This window comes from Gossypium hirsutum, chromosome D09 (genome assembly GCF_007990345.1).
Source record: "Gossypium hirsutum isolate 1008001.06 chromosome D09, Gossypium_hirsutum_v2.1, whole genome shotgun sequence".
NCBI lineage: Eukaryota > Viridiplantae > Streptophyta > Magnoliopsida > Malvales > Malvaceae > Gossypium > Gossypium hirsutum.
Window position 1 is genome coordinate 43954564 of NC_053445.1, and position 15399 is coordinate 43969962.

General features: G+C 34.0%; 2 protein-coding genes across 3 annotated transcripts; both read left to right on the forward strand.

Moving 5' to 3' along the window:
• Positions 1-872: 872 nt before the first annotated feature.
• On the forward strand, positions 873-2888 carry LOC107908703 (cytochrome P450 94C1). Its single transcript, XM_016835945.2, has one exon. The coding sequence runs from the start codon at positions 956-958 to the stop codon at positions 2534-2536; it is 1581 nt and encodes a 526-aa protein (XP_016691434.1). The 5' UTR covers positions 873-955; the 3' UTR covers positions 2537-2888.
• A 4273-nt stretch (positions 2889-7161) lies between these two features.
• Positions 7162-10817, forward strand: LOC107908166 (subtilisin-like protease SBT4.15). Of its 2 annotated transcripts, XM_041100803.1 has the most exons (12): positions 7162-7276; positions 7391-7485; positions 7586-7683; positions 7794-7937; positions 8017-8122; positions 8228-8738; positions 8832-8932; positions 9006-9230; positions 9310-9418; positions 9503-9716; positions 9818-9991; positions 10113-10254. In XM_041100803.1, exons 1-12 carry the CDS (start codon positions 7196-7198, stop codon positions 10118-10120), a joined length of 1866 nt encoding a protein of 621 aa, XP_040956737.1. In that variant the 5' UTR covers positions 7162-7195; the 3' UTR covers positions 10121-10254. The 2 variants fall into 2 exon arrangements, with proteins under 2 accessions (XP_040956737.1, XP_016690906.2); XM_016835417.2 differs by having other exon boundaries at positions 9818-10817.
• Positions 10818-15399: the final 4582 nt, after the last annotated feature.

The following is a 15399-nucleotide window of genomic DNA, read 5'->3' on the forward strand; positions in this document are numbered from 1 at the left end:
AATTAATTTGAGCCAGGCCAAGCTGGATCAAAAAATCTTACCTGAGACCCAACCTGTTTAGAAAACAGGTCTTATTTTTTGTCCAATATCATTTTACGGGCCTATATTTTTGTCTAGACTTTCTTACTTTTTGGGCAAATCTTCGGGATTGGAGGTATCCTAGCCCATTATCAAGTCTAATACTCTACTATCATTGGGTTTGGGACAAAAATTCAGATTTTGAAAAGTATAGAAACTAAAATAGATCAAATTAAAGTGTAAAGACTAAATTTAAACTTACTTAAAGTACATGGACTGATAGCATAATTTCATCATTAAATTGCATGAGTTGACGGAAGAAGTACGGCCCACTAACTGACTTTGTTCTTTAGCGCACGAGGTTGTTTTCATTATTATTTTTTAAATTTAACTTTTAATTTAGGATGGATATAATACAATGATAAATACTTTTTTTTATTTAGAGTTTTTAATTTAATATATTTATATATTTAAATTTTATTTTATTTTATTTACAACTTACAATTTATTTTTATTTTTTATTTTAATATTATAAATATTTCATGTATTATTATCAATTAGTTTCAAACTATATATACTAGTTTGAACATGAATATGCTTGTGATAAATTTTTTATTAACAATATTGTTAATTGAATTTGTATCATAAATTAACTCGACACCATTTTAAGATTAATAATAATATCATGATAAACAATTATATTCATTTAATATTCTTTAAATTTATTTTTCTCACAATTTAGTTTATTTTTTAATTATTTATTATATATTATTTTTAAACATATTTTAAATTAGTAGTATTCATAAAATTTCTCGATTTTTAAAAAAATATTAAACTACTACTTCGACATTGTGTGAAAGCTGTCTTCAACAACATTAAATTTTCAGAAACCGATTAATAAGACCTTCAGTTCTGCTATCTCTTCCCTACCTTTTTCATGTTTTGTTTTGTTCAAATTGTGTCAAATGATTCTTCTCCTATGGAAGTGGAACTTGAAACTTCCTGGTTCTTACAATGTCTTCATGCTTATTTTTGCTTCTTCCTTATCTTCACCTTGATTACAATTCTTCCACTTTTGTCTCTCTTGTTTAGTTTGTTACCCAGACCAAAGCTGTGGTGCACCTGTGAGATTTGTCACACATATCTGAATATGAGTTGGTCAAAACAATTCGACAATCTTTGCGATTGGTACACTCACCTGCTAAAGAACTCGCCAGGGAACACCATCCATATCCATGTTCTGGGCAATACAATCACAGCCAACCCTGACAACGTGGAGTACATGCTCAAAACCAGATTTGAGAATTTCCCAAAAGGGAAACCTTTCTCCTTGATCTTGGGTGACTTTCTTGGTCGAGGCATATTCAATGTGGACGGCGATTCCTGGAGGTTTCAGAAGAAGATGGCAAGCCTGGAGCTTGGGAAACTCTCCATTAAATCTTTCGCTTTTGAGATCATCAACTGTGAGATCAAAGACAGGCTTATCCCTTTATTGTCATCCTTTGCAGCTAGCCAAAAAGAACAACATCGGGTTCTGGATTTACAGGATGTGTTTAGAAGGTTTTCATTTGATACCATATGCAGGTTCTCTTTCGGGTTAGACCCTAAATGCCTGGAGCTTTCCTTACCCATGTCGAAATTTGCTATGGCCTTCGACTTGGCCTCCAAATTATCAGCTGAGAGAGCGATGACCGCTTTCCCACTTGTATGGAAGCTCAAACGGGCTTTGAATTTAGGCAGTGAGAAGCAATTGAAGAAGGCCATCAAGATTATCCATATTCTAGCCAAAGAGGTGATAAGGCAAAGGCGCAAAATGGGATTTTTAGCCCACAATGATCTTCTCTCCCGTTTCATGTGTACCATAAACGATGAAACTTACCTAAGAGATGTTGTGATAAGCTTTTTGTTGGCTGGTCGTGACACGGTGGCATCAGGTTTAACAAGCTTGTTCTGGCTATTGGCAAAACATCCAAACGTAGAGTCAGAAATCAGACGAGAGGCAGACCGCGTCCTTGGAAAAAACCAGGAGCTTACAAGCTTCGGGGAGATGAAAGAACTCCATTATTTGCAAGCAGCAGTTTATGAGAGTATGAGACTCTACCCACCCATACAATTCGATTCCAAGTTTTGTGTTGACGACGACATATTACCAGATGGGTCCTTGTTGAGAAGAGGTACTAGGGTTACTTATCATCCTTACGCCATGGGACGGATTGAAGAGATATGGGGTCCAGATTGCTTGGAGTTCAAGCCTGAGAGGTGGCTGAAAGACGACGGCGTCTTCTCTCCTGAAAACCCTTTTAAGTACCCAGTTTTCCAAGCAGGATTCAGGGTGTGTTTGGGGAAAGAGATTGCTCTACTGGAGCTCAAAAGCGTCGCACTCTCACTCCTCCGAAGATTCCAAATCCAGTTAGCGACAAGACCGCATCCAACGTTACGATTCTCTCCCGGACTCACCGCCACTCTTAGTGGCGGGCTCCCTGTCCTGATTCGTGAAAGAGAAGTAGCACCTGCGTAAAAGCCTCTCCAGAAACTAATAATTACCAATTGTATGGCTGAAGTGATACTACAATATCCAGACAGAAAGTGACCTATCTATGATTAGTGTTAACGAAAAGTGTCTCTGATTATCAGTATTATTGATCACTCATTATAATATCTATCCGATGACTGGTGTGCTATAGGGCAATATTAGATCTTATTCTTGTACAAAATATAAGTTATGGTGGCTGCCCCGTTTTTTTTTTAACTGTAAAAACAGATGGATTTGTTTCTGTCGATCAGTTCCATCAAGCTCATACCAGGAAACTATTTAGAGAAGTACTATCTTTTCATCTACCTTATTTCACTATTAGTTATTAATGCTTTTACACTTGGCATGAAAGTTTTACAGTTGAAATTAAACGATTATACATCAATATACAAATACAATAAATGCGAATGATGCTTTGGTGATTGAGACGTTAGAGTATAAATGAACAAATATCTATATATAGCTTACTTTTGAGAAGTGGATAGGCAGTTCATTAATAACGGGGGAAACCAAAGAAAGAGACAGAACTGGTGAGGTAGTTGGGAAGCCCGAAAAGGCAACCCCCCTCGTAATATTGGACTCAGATGAATGTATATGCTAGGATATGAATAGACAAATTTTACGTAATATGAAATAATTAATTTATATACATTGATTATTGATTATGACATAAAACTTGATGTATATCCCACCACAATGGCAAAAGTACTATAGACAAATAATGGTGCAACATCGAAAGAGAGAAAACTTTTTCCCACAAGGTCTTCACGTGCGTCCTTTTATCGGTTTCTAGCAAGGGGTTTTGTTGTGGGTGCCACGGCGGTTGCAGTCTTCAATGTCGGGTATATTATACATCTCTGCCCGCCCTTTTGTGATGCTTCTTTATAGGACACTATTAAAGCTTACCGGGAGAATTGATCTCTATAGAGAAATTTAATACGATTTGGCTTTGAATTTAAGACAATTTAATTATGGGTTGGTTCCAAGACAAAATGTAGGACATTATTCTCATGCAAAATAATAGAAAGTGATTCATTGGAAAAACTATATGAATAAATCTGGTTCCATGTGTTTTCCTAAGCATCGCATTTTATCATGCCTCAAGAAGGATACTTTGACCCCAAATTACTCATGCATTGGATAATCTGGAAAAGAGTATGGGTATTTGTGTTTTAATTATATTACGAAAACCAACATTCGAGGGTAGAGCTTGAGAAATTGTGGAATAATGGTGTCGGTCCAATGGATGCTTTAGTTGAATTTCCAAGCTCTTCCTTCGAAGCAGAAGATACACAAAACATGGCGGTCACTGGATTGGAAAGGATATGTTAAATAATTCACTTATGAGTGCAATCATCTAATACTATTATTATTAAACCTGGACTTCAAACAAATACACGTTTTTGGCTGTATGTATATGTAACTATTATTAATATTAACATTTATCTTAATGCAAATGTCGGTGGCTATCAGTTGTTGTGCTAACTTTAACTAAATTTTACACTTTCAATATTACCACTATTATCCATGCAATTGGCGGCTATAATGAAGAGTTTACCCACAAATGTTTTTAATAAATTTTAACTTTCAAAGTTTAACATAATTACCCTTAGAAGCATATGAACAATCTCCCTTATTATGTAACAAGTTAAAATCACTTAACGCTCCCTTCTTTGTGTATTACAAACAAACAACAAAATCAAACGATCCTAAAAACTGATGGCTCTTATTTTAGTATAGATTTTATAATATTTGAGGAGCTCATTTTTATTATATTTTATAATTTTTCAGATTATTTATATTTTATTTGAATTTTATTATTTTTAAAGTTAGTTTAGATTTTTTTCCTCTATATTGTAGGTTTCGAATGAAGGATGAACATTTTAGAGCATAAAATAAAAAGTAGTAAAGATAAGTCTTCTAGTCCACCGGATTTAATTTAGTGCTATGGAACATAATCTTCAATTCAAAAATTTTGACAGCAAGCAGTCATTTCCATCACAATTTCTACGTCTAATGGAGCGATGCGATTAAGGTCCTAAAAGCAAGGAGCTGTGACATGATTAAAAGAGCAAAAAAAGAAGAAAAGAGTAAGAAATCAACTTGAAGGCTAAGGAACAATTTTCTCATACGAAGGGAAACTTCAAGCTTGCAAAGATGAGAAGAAAAAGAGACTCGGTGTGCTCGACATTAATTCGATAAATTTTTTTTTGAAAGAATTTGATAACTGTTTTTTTTTTTTTACCTTTTATCAATCCAAGTTTGTTTTGAATTTCTTCTTGTGTGGTTTTCTCAATTCCTCATGAACTAAACTATATTTTCTTAGAATAATGATGAATCGTATTATTTCTTAATTAATTAATTAATTAATTTTCTCTTCAATTGTTTTGATCTTTGCTAAATTTATTCAGTCCTATGCTTATTTAATCTGCTTTCCTGATCATTAAGTTGTATTAATTTGATAATCTTAATTTATCTTGGAAAAAAAATTAAGGTTGTGATCTCGACTGAATAAATTAGGATTAACTTTTGTAGCATCGATGAATAAATCAATTTGCGGCTAGGATAAGAATATACCCAATATCCTAACCAACCCAAGTTTGTTCGTGGTGACTTCGCTTGACTTGCCTAACATAATAATATAGCTAGTGTGGAAGGGGGATTAACTTAGCTGGATACTGAAAGCGCCTAGTTACTATCATTGAATCCCGAGTTAGTAATTACGTAGGTTTGAACAATTAAATGATAGATAATTGATTAACTGCAATATGTGAAGTTAGAGTTCCAAGATCTTAAAATTGATCGAGAAATTTAGAGATTTTCATTGTTTTAGTTTAATAAAATTTTCATGCTTTATTAATTTTCTTGATTTGGATTAGATACAATTGAATAGTTGACACTTAACAGCTTAGAATTTAGTTCTCGTGGGAACGAAATCGTCTTATCACTTCATTACTTGATTCGAGAATGCACTTGTATAATGAATTTTCACACATTAGAAGTGGAGAAAAAAGATCACATTCTAGAAGTAATTTAGACATTAACCATAATATAAGACAAACCTTGAATGATTTATTTGGATTATGTGATGAAGATAGTTTATTGGAACAAGAAGGAAGCGATGATTCTTTTTCTGGAGCAAGTTTTGATTCAAACACAATTTAAGGGATGAGGTTGATGTTGAGTCTTTTAATGAAGAAGATGTACATCATAATGACTATTTAAAGTTAGGATCAGGCCCAACCACTAGTACGTATGTGATTCACATTGTTCTCTTATTATCAAGAGCATGCCAAGTTGAAAAAGTTTAGTACCGTGAAGAGATTAGTGTGCAAAAATGATTTCTTAAGTCATATAACATTCTCATGAATCACTTTGGGCATGTCTAAATTTAAAATTATACATAAGCATGTTTCGAATGAACTCTGGAAATAAATGATATTGTTGACCTTTAAATTTGTAAAAACATTAAATTAACCCGAATTCAATTAAGTAAATAAGATGAACTAGTGTTTACCAAAGGATTGCAAAAAGTTATTAATAGCAATAGGAGGCTAATTCTGTTGAAGAGAGATGCCAAGTTGTTGTTGTTTTGGAAAATGCGAAGGAAAGATGGAGACTTTTACCATCATATGGATCTTGATGGTGATGGAAGACTAAAAAAATTTATCAAGATACATTCTCAGGGTAAAGTAACATGCAAAGATTTTCACCACAATTTATCTTATGAATAAATACAAGGTGCAATTTGCTTCATTTGTGAGAGCTAATCACCATGGTCTCTCTATCCTTTTTGGGTGTGCTGTAATTTCATGTGAAGATGTAACAACATTTGGGTGATTGTTTTCACCGTGGCTCTCTAAATATGTTTGTGTCTTGCTTCAAACAAGAATTTGTTGCTACAATTTCGTTAAAATACTTGATGCACTCATTTGTGAGAGCTAATCACCATGGTCTCTCTATCCTTCTTGGGTGTGCTGTAATTTCATGTGAAAATGTAACAACATTTAGGTGATTCTTTTCACCCTGGCTGTCTAATATGTTGGTGTCTTGCTTCAATCAAGAATTTGTTGCCGCAATTTCGTTAAAATACTTGATGCACCATTTGCTCAATTTTGTTGTTTCTTGGCTTTGCGATTTTTAGAAAAAGCTGAGATAGTTTTGTAGGATTTTAGCTCAAACAGTTAAGTTTAAGATCAAACGCCCAATATAAAGTGAATCTATAGTTTGTTTACTTTAATAAAAATTAAATTCAATTATTGGATTACACTTAATCATTATAAATTACCATACAAACTAATAATAAGATTATTGCAAATAAAAACTAATAGTAATCCTATTCATTGCATGCAAGAACAATGATTTGGAACGAGTAACTCTAACTAATATGAAGATCCACAAAAAGGGGACATTAAAAATCAGACTTTTCAAATTCATTCTCATTCTTATGAATTAATTAGTCAAAACATCACTCACCGTGCTTTACGCTCGGAGCTCATCTGTTGCATGCATGCGTGGAAATGGCAGCGCTACTAAACAAGATCTCTCATGATTTTTTTTTCCTCGTGATATGATCTATTTATAGCACACAAAATAGACACTCTTAACTCACGTTGTTCTTTTTAACATTAGTGCTCTGTAACAATGATCCTATCTTTTGCTTCTTGCCTTTTATGTCTTGCAACAGCTAACTTTGTCCAGGGATCAATAGAAAATGAACGAAAGGTGTATATAATCTCTTCCTGATATCCTATTTCACCAATTTGTTTCATAATTATTTGGTTTCTTTTGCTCTCTCGATGTTAATCTGATATATATATATACACTGTTTGACAACAGCCATATATCGTGTACATGGGTGAAGTACCTGAATATGGAGCCAGGATTTCGGTCATGGATGAACATGATATGCTGCTCTCTAAGGCAGTTGGAGAGTAATGCATACTTTTGCAAAATAAAGTTGATTTGTACTAATAAATTGTCTCATTAAAACTGTTTTTAAATGATATATATTTACTGATATTTTTCTTGTAGTGAGAATATAGCAAGAGAATCCAAAATACATAGCTATGGAAAGAGCATCAATGCTTTTGCAGCAAGGCTTTTGCCAGATGAAGCAAAGAGATTATCAGGTCTATAAGAAATATCAATATATATATTTGGATTTATATTTGATGTGTATATTTTTATGCTGGAATCTCCCATTTCAAAGATTAATGTTAATGATGGCATTGCTTAACAGATGAAGATGGTGTAGTGTCAGTATTTGAAAGCTCAAAGCGCAAACTTCTTACAACAAGATCATGGGATTTTCTGGGAATGCCTGAAAGTTCTAACAGGAACGCCATTGTTGAAGGCAAAATCATAGTTGGTTTATTGGACACTGGTAAATGTTGGAAAAACAGGTTCTTTTTTCTTCTTTTTTGATCTTTGAAATTGTATTTATTTGTTTAATGTTGTTACAGGTATTTGGTCTGGATCTCCTAGTTTTAACGATACGGGTTATGGACCTCCACCAGCTAAATGGAAGGGTAAATGTGACAAAGGGGCCAACTTTACTGGTTGCAACAAGTAATTTCTCCAACTTAAAACGAGAAAATTTACGTAACACTTGTGATTTTTTTTAACACCTTAGTGCATAAGATTTTGATGTTGAAGCTTTTGTAACATTGGCAGTAAAGTCATTGGTGCAAGATACTATCATATAGACAACTACGGTCCTAATCCCGATGAGCCGACACCTGTTGATACCGACGGCCATGGCACCCATACTGCCTCCACTGCTGCTGGCATAGCTGTAAAGAACTCCAGCCTATATGGCATAGCCAAAGGAACGGCTCGAGGTGGCGTGCCATCCGCCCGTATAGCCATGTACAAAGTTTGCTGGAGCGATGGATGTAGCGATATGGATGTACTGGCCGCATTTGATGATGCCATCGTCGATGGAGTAGACGTGATATCCCTTTCCTTAGGCGGTGCCTCCAGTGATTTTTTCAATGATTCTGTCGCTATAGGAGCTTTCCATGCGATGAGGAAAGGGATCTTGACATCCTGTGCCGGAGGAAACGACGGCCCAATGCTCACAACTGTTGAAAATGTTGCACCATGGATCTTAACCGTCGCTGCTAGCAGCATTGATAGGCAATTCACCTCGCTTATTAAGCTCGGCAATGGAATGATGACTTCTGTATGTTTCTGAATTCTCTTATGAATTCCTGCAGTCAGCTCATATATTGCATAATAATAATCATACTAAATCCGATGTCCTACATCAATATAGGGCAATGGAATCAACACATTTTCGATGAAAACCAAGATGTACCCTTTCACGAACGGAGCCCATGCAACCAATGTTTCTGGAAATTACTACGGAAATGTCAGGTATAAATTAGGCCTCGTGCGTTTCTCTAATTGCATTAGGCTCTAATCACATCGTGTTTAAACATGATTAAAGTGCATGCGATGCCGGAACACTGGGCGAGAACAAGGTGAAAGGAAAGATCGTGTATTGCCTAGGGAATTCAGGTCAAGATTATACGATCAGAATGCTGCACGGGGCAGGAACCATAATGGCAGTTGATGAACCAACAGACTATTACTTCCTCACTCTTATACCTGCAACCATTGTGCTTCGTAACAAGACCGGCGATAGGCTCGATCGATATATAAACTCTACCAAGTAAGCCTTCTTTTTGATTAACTCTTTTCACTTTCAGAAGCTTTCATTCAACAATGTGAAAAGAACTGGATGATCCCAGGGACCCTCAAGCTGTCATATATAAGACTAGAACTGTTCGTATGAAAGCTCCCTTTGTAGCATCTTTCTCATCTAGAGGGCCTCAACTAACAAACCTCAACATTCTCAAGGTAAAATCAATCTTCTCGCCACCCTCTCCCATTGCTCTTTATTTTCATTTCTAACTCGAGTCGAGACTTCCCATGGCTGGCCAGCCCGACATTACTGCTCCAGGATTGAACATATTGGCTGCCTACACAAAACTGAACACTGTAACTGACGAAACAATTGACCAACGCTATTCGGCGTTTAACTTTATGTCCGGCACATCAATGGCTTGCCCTCATGCTTCAGCTGCTGCAGCATATGTCAAGTCATTCCATCCAGACTGGTCGCCTGCTGCAATCAAGTCTGCTCTCATGACTACTGGTAAAACTTCCAAATCACATCAACCAAATAGATTGGTTATCAAATGACAGACAAGATATTCATTTTTCTAATTCAATCACTATATCATTTTCTTACTTTAGCAACACCCATGAAAATCAAAGACAAGTATGGGGAGCTAAGCTCAGGATCGGGTCAGATAAATCCAGCTAGAGCTGTACACGCAGGGCTCATCTATGACATTAGCGAGAGTTCTTATATAAGTTTCCTTTGTAAAGAAGGGTTCAATAGCACCACCATTGACCTACTCATTCGAGGCAAGCAAAAATATAACTGCTCAAGCTTTAAACCTGCATTAGGGTTTGACGGGCTCAATTATCCATCCATGCACATCCAACTGAACAGTACCGAATCGATAATTTCAGCAGTGTTTTACAGGATTGTGACTTATGTTGGATTACGGAATACCAAGTTCACGGCAAAAGTGACATCTCCCAAGGAACTTTCCATCACAGTTATCCCGGAAACACTGAAATTTACTAGGAAACATCAAAAGAAATCTTTCAGAGTTTCGGTGAAGGGCGGTTCAATGAAGAATGGGACAGATATCCTATCAGCTACGCTTGACTGGAGGAGTAACAAAGGGCACAGTGTTAAGAGCCCTATTGTTGTCTTTAAACAACAGCCATAATTTTGATGTTGGCATTAAATAGTTCTCAGTCGATTCCCATTTATCCATTTTTGTATATCAGAAATCAGTTCTTTCATAAATCGGTCAGCATAGCAATATTTCGGAAAAAGCAACAAATCAAAATATGGCATTCATTAAGCAAGAGTGAAGAGAACAAAAATAAAAATGATGGAAGATATAAAATCAACTAGAAATTTTCACTATCGTAGAGGGGCCACCAAAGTGACGACATGATCTGCTCTATTCTCTGCTTCAGCAACAAATGTAGAGTCCCTGCTGAACTCAGAGGTGTACGTGTAAGGACCTCCTCTTTGATGTGAAATCTTAAACATTGACCACCTCCATCTGGCGGAGGCTTTACTGGAGTACAATTCAAGTGGACCACCTCCTCTTTTTTTTATGTGATTAATCCCACTTAAATAAAACAATTAGTGGGAGCCGCAACTTTGTGATCTTTTCTTCAAAAATTGTCTAACGAACGAGTAATGAGCTAAAAGAATCATTATGACGAGATCTAATATTGAATCAACTCGAAATATATTCTTAAATGGTATAATTAATGCATGTATTGGTTGTTGAGTTAGGACTGTTGTTGGAGGTCCAGTAGGTTTTCGGCCTTTGATTCTAATAGGTGGTCCAAATTCCAAATCTTATAATAGCTTAAAGCCCCTGAACATCACTCGGCTATTGCTTGTCCTACCTTACTGTTGGATGCTGTTGATGATGAAGCGACGCAGTGTTTTACCGCTCCCAATGAGTAAATGTTGTGAAACTCCACGTTATCATGGCTTTAGTGGAGCTGTTTTGTTGTGCTTGTATTACAATGGGTAATACTAGCAATAAATTAATTCGCTACTATATTATGGTGTGCAAATGAGTTATTAGTAAATGAATTTTGAGAAAACAATAAAATCTAACAACTATATGTGTTTTGCACTAACGGAAATAATCCAATGGGCAATAAGTAAAGCATAGCAAAGATATCAATTTTTATAATTATTTATAGAAAAATCTAAGAATATATAAGATGGTGAGAGATCAGAAAGAAACTTTTTTCTATGTTTATCCTACAAATGAAATTCCTCTCCTATTTATAGGAGGTCTCATGTTTTTTCACCAAAATAAATAGTTATATCTTTAGTCATAAACATCATTATTCAATAAGTATCTACTTGAATAATAATAACCCTTTATTATTAATTAAATGGTATAACTTTTGGTGACAAGGGACATAATTGGTCACTATGAATAGTGACAACTTTTGCTTAATAACCAAATGACATTATTTTTGGATCACTTGTACCTTTTCATTTGTAGCTATTGGAACACTATATATGTTTTGAAAATTTTCCACCAAGTAAGTCCAGAATAAGTCTTCAAATCTAACCAAGTTACCCAATCCAATCTTCTCAATGATCCAATCCAAACCAAAATTCAAGATATGTTTCTATAAAAGATTTGGTCTTTAGAGATATGTGTGCACACATCCAAAATATCAACAAAGATCGCAGCTTAAAGATAATGTTTATAAAAGTTGCCAACCATTAAAATGACAAATTCTAGCCTTGCTAGTAGGCACTGCTCGTAGGGATGGTAAAACCTGAACCACCCAATAGATTCCGAACCAATCCACTATAAGTGTAGTAGATTTTTTTTGTTTGAAAAGTGAATGCAGGATAGTCAAGATGGGATGGGGTGGATTTTTTTTTTAGGATAGTTGGAATAGAGCAATTATGGTAATTGCTTGCCCCGCCAACTGATTAAATGCTAAAGTTACATATTTTATGTAATTAAATTGGTTAATTTATGAGAGTGCACCACTAATTTTTCCATGTTTTTGTTGAATTTTGTGCAGGGTGCAATTTGGGGCTAAATAGAAGAAAAAAGAAACAATTGGGCTAGATTGAAGAAATGAGCAAAGAAGGAGGGCCAAAGCAGAATTTTTCCAATATTAATTAGCTGAAATTTTTGTTGACTCAGTGAGAGATTATGTAGGGATTTTTAATATTTTATTCCTTGATTTTCTATACTAGTTGGCTCTTAATTTAGCAAAGCCACTAGTATAAATAGTGAACTACTTTGTTCATTTTAATCATCAAGTCTTGAATCAATTCATAAATCAAGCTCTTATCTTTGAAAGCAATCTTTTCTTCATTTCTCACGTAGCATTTTGTTGTTTTTAATTTCTTTTTCTTCAATTTATTAATTCCTAGTTAGCCACCAACTTAAACCATTTGTAATTCCTTTTTCAAATTCCCTTTTCATTTCCAGTAGCTAACCATCTACTTTAATTCATTACCCAATTTCTAGCCCCCATACTTAATCATGCCACCCATCCTTTTCACCCATTTTTACCTTATTTAATTTATCCAATACCAACATGCCCCAACCCTTAGTTAACTAAATCTATTTTCAGCTTTAGGTCGGAGTTAGCCTCGTCAAAACCCGTGAGTTATAAACCCGAGCAATTTAACTCCTAAATTCCAGTACTTATTATTTCTCCGGATTAAGAGTATGATTTTGTCAACTCACAAAGTCAGATCAACACTAAGTCAAAAAAGACGTCGTTTGATTTAGTGTGGCTAGACGTACAGTTGGAATTCTGAAAGGATCGATTGTCTAATCGGTTTTCTGTGAACACATTGGCGTGCCAAGTGGAGATTGCTGTTTGGTTCCGTCAAGGGAAGTAGTAACCGGATTTAAATGCCCCACGGGGTTGAGGATATTGGTTCAAGCTAGGCTCTTCTAGAACACAAAGCTGCCGGAGTTCTAAATCACGAACGTTTCGTTGGTTGTTCAATCGGTAAGGGTTAGTTATTGGACGTTCCATAACTAATTTACACAAGGAAGAGTTGGTGTCCGAGGTGTCCTTGGTAGCTATAACTAGCTTATTGGAAAAGAGGAGTTCATCTAATTTCGAGGATCGGTTCAAAGACGAGGAAAAACCCGTGCCTAAAGCTGAGCTTAGTTTAATTAATTTTTCTTCATATTTATTTAACTATTTTTATTATTTTATTTTCAGCCTTTACTTTTCACTTATTTTTTCCCTATTTATTTCAGGTTCCAGGTTTTCAATTTTATCCTCCCTCCAAATTTCTTGGGCACGACAACTGCCCCGACAAAAATCTGGTCGAGAAAGAGAAACAATTTGCAGTAAACCCAGTCTCTGAGGAATCGACCCTACTCCCTATACTACTTAAATTGCAAATTAGGCATAGGTTTATATTGGTGGATTCGACACCCATCACTGACCCACTCCAATATATAAAATTACCATTTTATCATTGTATAAATAAAACTACTAAAAGTACAAATGTAATAACATAATATAGAAAAAAATCCATATATTTCATGTTTAAACATTTTGTTTGAAGAATTATATTTAAATATTTACTTGACTTTAAAACAATTGAAAAAATTAAAGATAAGTAGCAAAAATTAAATTAAAGTAGAGTGGGGTGAGGCGGAGATGTATGCATCCAACATCCATGAAGGTGGTAGTACCTTTCAAGATTATATATTCATAGTAGAATAAAGCGAGTAGTGGAGTAGGGCGTGCCAATTGTGGAGCGATAATAGATTTAGCAATATCCACCTTTGTCCCACTCCATTGTCAACTTTAATCCTCCTATAACTACCTCTTGGGTGTTTAAACATTTAAAAATAAAGAGGACATAGTTTTGAACACCAAGTTATGCCCTATGGGCCAATGTTCACCAACTCCATGAATAGTCTAGGTTTGAATCATCGTTGTTAAAAAAATGTAAGTTTGAACATATTTAAGCGCCTAATACCCCTAAATTTAAAGGTTAGAGAGTATGGATAATAGTAAGAAAGAAATTAATTAACTAATTCTTAAAAAAAATAAAAAAAAATATTTAGATTCAAAAGTAAGGGTTATTTTTAATAAAATAAATTAAGATTGAGATGGGTTTTAAAGAGGATTTATGTTATTAAAAGAGAGAATGGGAAAGAGGCCTTGTCACGGTGCACAATTAACATTGAAAGGATTAAGTTGGAGACATGAGTGTAATATGAGGATATGGTACTGCTCCCCCCAACTATAATTTCTTTGGAAATCCAAAATCTTGTTCATTGCATATGTTACTAGAAACCATCTTAGGGCTGGCTATGCATTGAACCATTTTATGATCAATAATTCAACCCTTTTTCTTTTAAACAAATATTAGTTTTTTATGGATATATTTTAATACTTCCAAATTTAATTGCAATTAAGGAATATTTTCTATTTTAAAACACTATTTAGTTCTATTTTCTAAAAGTTGTGTAATTTTCTTTTGTATGAGTAAAAATGTGAATATGTTTTTTTTTTATTTAAAATTTTAAATAATATATTAAATTAATTATATGAAACTTTAAAAATTCTAAACAACATTCATAATGTGTTATTTAGCATGAATTTATGAATTCTTAATTTTTAAATAAAATCTTATTTTAAGTCAGTTCCCCATGGAAGCTTAAAATGGTATTGGAATTCTTTTTAATGGATATGTTCACATCTCAGTGGATAAAAAATTAGCATGACAAAATATAGAAAGTATTTACAATTTTTAAATATAGTATATAAATAATGTATTTTTTAAAAATTAAATAATATGTTTTAAAACAGTTTTTATGTATTTCAAAAATCAAATTTTTATATCAATTATAAGCTTAAAAAATATTCTAATGAAAATAGAGATCTGTATATTTTGAAAACTGTTTGTAATGAGTTTAAAAAGATTTAATATATCTTTCGGTAATTTAGTTTTAAATTTCTTTTAATGTCGACAAAAGTTATACATTTTGTACCTAAAGATAACAATATTAATTTTTTAATATTTAATTCGAGTTTTAAAGTTCATTTGATGAAATTTAATTGCTACTATTTTTAGGTTTGAATTTTCATAATTTTGTTATTAGAATCATTTTAATATTAATCTTGAATTTGTTTATTTTTTACTTAATTTGTTAAATACAATATAATGGTTGTGATTTTTTTTTATGATTTTAGGGTTTATGTGATGAAAGCCA

What these genes read in the sequence shown, in the direction of transcription:
- LOC107908703 (XM_016835945.2), top strand. Translation starts at nt 956, where the DNA reads ATGTTTTGTTTTGTTCAAATTGTGTCAAATGATTCTTCTCCTATGGAA.
- LOC107908166 (XM_016835417.2), top strand. Translation starts at nt 7,196, where the DNA reads ATGATCCTATCTTTTGCTTCTTGCCTTTTATGTCTTGCAACAGCTAAC. An exon ending in CTCTCTAAGGCAGTTGGAGA is followed by an intron (nt 7,486 to 7,585) that starts GTAATGCATACT and finishes TTTTTCTTGTAG; the next exon opens with TGAGAATATAGCAAGAGAAT. An exon ending in AATTACTACGGAAATGTCAG is followed by an intron (nt 8,933 to 9,005) that starts GTATAAATTAGG and finishes ACATGATTAAAG; the next exon opens with TGCATGCGATGCCGGAACAC.